At 35.9% G+C, this 1,943-nt stretch overlaps 1 protein-coding gene across 1 annotated transcript in view; it reads left to right on the top strand.

Annotated features, from left to right (window-relative positions):
* The window catches only part of LOC118742019 (aspartate aminotransferase, mitochondrial-like), a 6,167-nt gene extending 4,224 nt beyond the window's left edge, over nt 1-1,943 (top strand). Inside the window, exon 4 of the mRNA XM_036473988.1 lies at nt 1,259-1,943. Coding sequence (XP_036329881.1) covers nt 1,259-1,913 — 655 coding nt within the window. The 3' untranslated portion in view covers nt 1,914-1,943. The remainder of the gene's footprint in view (nt 1-1,258) is intronic.

The following is a 1,943-nucleotide window of genomic DNA, read 5'->3' as shown; positions in this document are numbered from 1 at the left end:
AATTTTTTTTAACTGACTTCAAAAAAAGGAGGAGGCTATCAATTTGTCGGTATATATATATATATATTTTTTAATATATGTTACCGCATAACTTTGCACCACGTGAAACGATTTCGATAATTCTTTTTTTTTGTCGGAAAGGTGGTACAATACTAATTTGGTTTAGATACGATCATGATACAAAAAAAGAAGGTAGTTTCAATAAACAACTTTTGACGGATAATAAAATTTTTTGATGTTTCATAAATTGTGAGTATCATCATCGGCCTTGCCACTTTGGTAATATTAAAACAATAAATCGGAGTATTTTCCTTGAAATATTTATACCAATGTAATAATATTTCAAATCAAAAACCATCATCAGTACTTAGTACTTTTTTACTTACGTAGCTCGCACTAATTTTATTAAAAATATATAAAATATAGACTATTAAAGAAGACTTCATCGTAATTGTTCTTTTTATTTTATAATAAAAACCACGCGCGCATTATGCCGTTATTTTTTCGTTTTCTTATTTTGAATGGAATCGTGCGATCTAAAAATCTTATTCTAAAGAATGTTCTTCCCAAATAAAACCTCTTTATATTTAGGTTCAAATTTACTTTTAAATTTCTCATCAGATTTTGCAAAAAATTAGCTTTCACAAATTTTGAACTTAAACTTTCTAATGTATGCAAAAAACCGCTAGTCGGCTTGAACAGGCCGCCCTCCGATAAACAATTAGCATATCGTCGTATAAAGTACAAAACCACGTATCAACAAAATGCAAAACTGCCTATGTGAGGTTGCATAAATTATTTTCTAGAAAGTAAAAACACTCATATTTCAAAATGGTTCTTCTTTTTATACAGCAATTGCATTTCTGGGTAGTATATTTCAGGACGAATGGATACGGCTTGAGCCAGGAGCTTGTGTCCAATTTTTGGAAAAATGTCAGTTACGCGGTTTTGCAGAACGACGAAACGCGGTTTTGTACTTTAAACGAGGATATGGAAGTATAATTTCGATCACTTTCTTCATGTGTTCGGAAACCTAGTCATGAACCCCATTTTCGAAATTATGTAGCCGGCATAATTTTCAAGTCCATCATATTCCACATCTTTGAATGTACTGATAAAATCTTCTGCTTTAAAAAAAAATATTTCCTCTAGTGATCAGGTAGCATGAATTTGATGAAATGTCATAATTTTATTAAAAGTCAAATGGTTAACAACAACAACGAATGTCACTAAATGGAACCATGATACAAAAAAGAAGGTATGGGGTGAAAGGTGCCGATCTATCGCTCGAACAGTGGAAGGAACTCTCACAATTGGTGAAGAAGAATAATTTATTCCCCTTCTTCGATATGGCCTACCAGGGCTTTGCTTCCGGCGATGTCGATCGTGATGCTCAAGCTGTACGTATCTTCGAAAAAGATGGCCATCTCTACTGCCTGGCGCAGAGTTTTGCCAAGAATATGGGTTTGTATGGCGAACGTGCCGGTGCTTACTCCGTCATCACTGCCAGCAAAGAGGAAGCCGATCGTGTTACATCACAAATTAAGATTCTCATTCGTGCACTCTACTCAAATCCACCATTACATGGTGCCCGCTTGGCTGCCGAAATACTAAACGACGCAGAATTGAGAGCAATTTGGTTCAAGGATGTTAAAACAATGGCTGATCGTATTATTAATATACGCGCACAATTGAAGGGCAACTTAGTGAAATTGGGCTCATCGCGTTCATGGGATCACATTACCAATCAGATTGGTATGTTCTGCTACACCGGCATGACAGCGGAGAATGTCGAGCGTTTGTCGAAGGAATTTAGTATTTATCTGACCAAAGATGGACGCATCTCAATGGCGGGTGTGACCAGCAAGAATGTCGACTACTTGGCGCAGGCTATGCACGAGGTTACCAAGTAAATGTGCCAGAATTTTTTGTGCTAGAAATTT

Source organism: Rhagoletis pomonella, unplaced genomic scaffold (genome assembly GCF_013731165.1).
Source record: "Rhagoletis pomonella isolate Grant_MI unplaced genomic scaffold, Rhpom_1.0 Rhpom_scaffold_00006, whole genome shotgun sequence".
Classification (NCBI taxonomy): domain Eukaryota; kingdom Metazoa; phylum Arthropoda; class Insecta; order Diptera; family Tephritidae; genus Rhagoletis; species Rhagoletis pomonella.
The sequence above is the reverse complement of the archived record's forward strand: the minus strand, read 5'-3'. Positions and strand labels throughout refer to the sequence as shown.